The following is a 4180-nucleotide window of genomic DNA, read 5'->3' as shown; positions in this document are numbered from 1 at the left end:
GGGGCAACTTTATTTTTACCCAACTTTGTTCTTGTTGGATTTTAACTGTGAGCATTCAGATTCGTGCAAATAATTATTTCTTAAACCTTTCCTTAAGTTTAGTCTTACCTGTCCAGATGAACCGAACCACTCGTTGGCAATGTTGATTATGACGTGGTCCTCGAGCCCTTTCAGAGTGGATGCCAAACTAATCCAGTAGTCAGCAGCACGACGCAACTTCGCAAAATCGTCCGAACCGGTAGCGTCATGCACCTGGAATGAAAACACCGGCATAAACCTGAATTGCAAATAATTTTCAAAGTGCTCAAACCAAGGGGTGGATAACTCCTGAATTTGGTGTACAAATTTCAAGAATTGAACTGAATCGGCTTAAATTGGCTTGAATTGAACTTGAATTCGACTTAATTGGTTGAATTCTTTTGAAATTGGTATGAATTATCGCGATTTTATTTTACTGAATAGCCGTGAATTGACTTGAATTGGCCTGAATTAGTTGAATTATTTCTGAATTTATTTGAATTAAATTGAATTGGTCTGAATTATTTTGAATTAGCAGAATTAGGGTTGAACACTTGGCAGGGGAGTTGATCCACCCCTCAGCTCAAAAACATAACATTTTGAATTATATGGTGGCGTGAATGAAGAGTGATATTTTCAAAAAAAATCGATTTAAGAGCCGTACTGTTCCTCTTCAGTCCCAATCGAGGGTTTGAAATTCTCTGTAAAATTCTCATGTTCTATCTGCAGAGTACTGAATACACAATGTTCTATCTATAAAACGCGGGTTTCGAGACACCTCCAAAGAAATGCTCATTGCCGCTGCTTATTGCTGCTTATAACCGCTCGTTCTACTTCACTTTTTGCAGTCAATAATGAATCATTGGACCTTTACGATTCTTTCCGTGTGCGCAGATTGGCCTTAATGTCTTCCAGTTACTTGCAAACCACACAAAGGTGAAAGGCTGCGCCCAACTCCGTGCATAGCAGATAGAACATTGTTGTTGGGACGCATCGATTTTTATATACAAGCGGAGCCCTTCACGCCATTCTCACTAAAACGACGCGGGAAGTTGGTAGCAGAGAGTCCGCTGTTACAAAAATATGGCCCGACGCTTAACGGATGTAAACGCCGCCATAACTATCCAAGACGTCGTACGTCGTAGTCGGGACCTCCGAGCGTTGAAAATTAACCATTTAATTCTAGAATATGGTTAAATTTGTGAATAAATGCCACACGTAGTGAGGACAAGTGTCGCTGAAAACATTCTGCGCAAATTCACTGGCAGTCAAAGTTGAAATACGGAACACATACGGCACCCGCAACCCGTTGAGTATGTATGCGCCACGAACATGTTCTGTACGTGTGCATACAGAACACATATGACTACCGCATCTGTTCGGGAGGTTTGCCACAATGGAGTCCGTATGTGCACATACGGGACATGTACGTAGGTATGCGGTCTGTACAAATGTATACCGTTTATGTGAGGCATACATACGCAGCGTATGTACCGGAACGCAAAATCGTCTACATATTGATCGTATGTAGCGGACAGATCATACACTGACTACATACGAACCTTATACGTTACCTGTATGAACACATGAAGATCGTACATGGAACGTCTAAGGTTCGTACACAGGTCGGGTTTCATTGGGAACGAGTTGGGAGGAAAATGTATTTTGAATGACACATACCTCTAAGATTGCGACGAGCTTGTTCTGCTTGCAGATGTCCAAAATTCGGCGCACACTCGCTGCGTCGTCGTACGTGTACTGGTCCCCATCAGACAGCACGATGCGGATCACGTTTGCACCGGTGGCGGCAATGGCGGGGATGGCTGTTTCGGCATCTCCTTTGTACCAGGTGTGGGCATAGTTGATGCCCCGCATGACGAAGGGTTCTTGATTGCGATCAAGGACAGTTGTGCCTTGGTGGAAACAACGGCGAGTGTGAACATCAGCACAGTTAAAAAATTTTGGAGGGATTTTACAGAAAAAGTCTTGGCATACTTAGTGCCAATACATTGTCTAGTAAAATTACTATAGTCTGTAAAATTACAGAACACTAGTAAAACAGATTCCGGTTATTCTATGGTAATCATTTTCCCATGATATACTGGTAAATTTACAGGTCCGTTCTGTAAAAGTATTATCATGCATGAAAAGTGTGGTAATTCGAGAAAAGGAAAAGAAATTTCGTTCGCCTGTGAGTTTCCGGAGGTCTTTGCCCTTTGCCTCCTATCGTCACCTACCTACCTCACCGTGATATACAAGCAACGAAGTAAGCATTAAAGTGAATAACCAATTACCTTGACCCGGCGGGAGTTGAACCTCGGACGACTGCGTTGCGAACCCAGCACGCTATCCACTAGACCACTGGGACTTGATGGGAGGGATGCTCGACTGTCCCCGTGTGACTCGACAGCCGGGTGCCGGGTGACCGTGGCCGACCCGACCGGCCGCCAGCGAGACTGGCTTGGGGATTATGTGACCCGGCAGGTATACACGGCATATCACGCGCCACTCCGTGGCCCTCAAAGCATCAATTTCAAATTCCCGTTGGTACTACCCATTTTAATTGTTTGAAGAACAAACTAAGATGAGTGTAGTTCTAACTGACTAATAACTCACTGCCTTCTTAACATTCTGTTGGCTACCCATCCCCAGCCTGTCGACGTTGGGAGGAGGCAGGACCTCGGCCCGGAGCCCAGGGCCAGCCCCACGCCGGGATTTCCGCCCAGCTGTTTTGGCGTTAGGAAATTCACGGGTCACTAATCTCACGCCGCCACCAACAGGGCTCGTGTAAGTGTCGGGTCAGTTCCTAGGCACTACCGGAGTCCTCTCCTTGATTTTTACTCAAACCCGAGCCCAATAATCGAATGCACAGGTCTAGAATTTACTGTGTTAATCTGTAAATGTTAGTATAAAAAATCTTTCGAACAGCACGTGCTAACACGCAACCGTATGCTGGGTCTGAGAAAGCATTACTTTCTGTTATACAGATCAATCCAGTGGTTTTACAGAAATTTACTGGAAGTGAATTGTACAGGCTCTAGTGATTCTCCATGTTTTCTGTAACATTTCAGAAGAAATGTCGTACTATTACAGCCATTTGTAAAATTACCACACATTATGGGGAAAATTACGGGGTTTCGATAATTTTACTAATACTTTTCTGTAAAATTACCAAACTTGTAAATTTACAGAAAACATGTAGTAAATTTACCATACTCTGTAAAATTACCATAATATTTCTGTACCAGATTACAGGTATACTCTTGGAAAGTTACAATTTTTTTTAACTGTGAGGTTGAGGCCAATTCATCAACACTTTTGACTCGCCGAAACTTGAGTGCTCTACACATTACAATCTAGGGGAAATCAATTTTGGGAGAAGTGTGTGCGTTTCGTTCTTATGTGCCGTAACAACGTTTTGAGACAAGATATGAATACAGTTATTTCTATGTTTTTCAAGTGATACTACGCACTTCTGTAAGGCCTATCTGCAGAATGCAACAGTTAAATGTCACTGGGTAAGCGCTAGCGAAGCCTTTGAAAACAATTTTTTTGGAACCACCACTTTGTTTTTCTGTATAATTTCACGCGGGTGTTCCCTCACTTCCAAAATAGGTGAACAACGTTCAAGTTGGCGAGTTGACGAGTTGTCGCGAGTAAGGAGAAAGCTGGGATCAATGTTTTCCGAGTTTTTCGCGAATTTAGAGCGAGTTTTGGAGCATTACCGCAAATTTTTGTGATTTTGTCGCGACTTTGACGTGAGTTGGGCGTGGGCAAAGGGTGTCTTGGAAACAGGTGTTTCTTCCGCAGGACACATTGCAAAAAATCGCAACTCGATCGGTGGCGAACGCAGCAACATCGACTTTCCGCTCCTTTAGCTTCCCGTCCTTCTAATTTCGAAATTGGCGCAATCCTATTTTCTTGTACACATCAGTACGCGTGCGGTATATTTGTAGGACTACTGCATCAATATTTTTTGAACTTCTAACAGTTGTGACTTTTCAGAAACGTCTCATAAAAGTTTTAACTTGTGACAATTCACAACATTTCCTTATTTTCACAACACCTATGAGTTTTCATAACAGGTTTGTTACTTTTTTCAACACCAATTATGAAATCACAAATGTTATCAAAAATGGTATAAATTTTTACAACATTTTTA

General features: G+C 42.6%; 1 protein-coding gene across 1 annotated transcript; it reads right to left on the bottom strand.

Moving 5' to 3' along the window:
* LOC127749820 (mannan endo-1,4-beta-mannosidase-like) lies at positions 1 to 4012 on the bottom strand. Its single transcript, XM_052269589.1, has 2 exons — positions 1699 to 4012; positions 1 to 252 (listed from the first exon to the last, which is right to left on the bottom strand). Exons 1-2 carry the CDS (start codon positions 1891 to 1893, stop codon positions 16 to 18), a joined length of 432 nt encoding a protein of 143 aa, XP_052125549.1. The 5' UTR covers positions 1894 to 4012; the 3' UTR covers positions 1 to 15.
* Positions 4013 to 4180: the final 168 nt, after the last annotated feature.

Source organism: Frankliniella occidentalis, unplaced genomic scaffold, assembly GCF_000697945.3.
Source record: "Frankliniella occidentalis isolate FOCC.00 unplaced genomic scaffold, Focc_3.1 Scaffold96, whole genome shotgun sequence".
NCBI classification, from domain to species: domain Eukaryota; kingdom Metazoa; phylum Arthropoda; class Insecta; order Thysanoptera; family Thripidae; genus Frankliniella; species Frankliniella occidentalis.
The sequence above is the reverse complement of the archived record's forward strand: the minus strand, read 5'-3'. Positions and strand labels throughout refer to the sequence as shown.

Excerpts from the sequence above, each read along its gene's own strand:
- LOC127749820 (XM_052269589.1), bottom strand. The coding sequence starts at position 1,893 with ATGCGGGGCATCAACTATGCCCACACCTGGTACAAAGGAGATGCCGAA. Across the intron at positions 253-1,698 it reads AGCTCGTCGCAATCTTAGAG|GTGCATGACGCTACCGGTTC; the intron begins GTATGTGTCATT and ends TTTTCATTCCAG.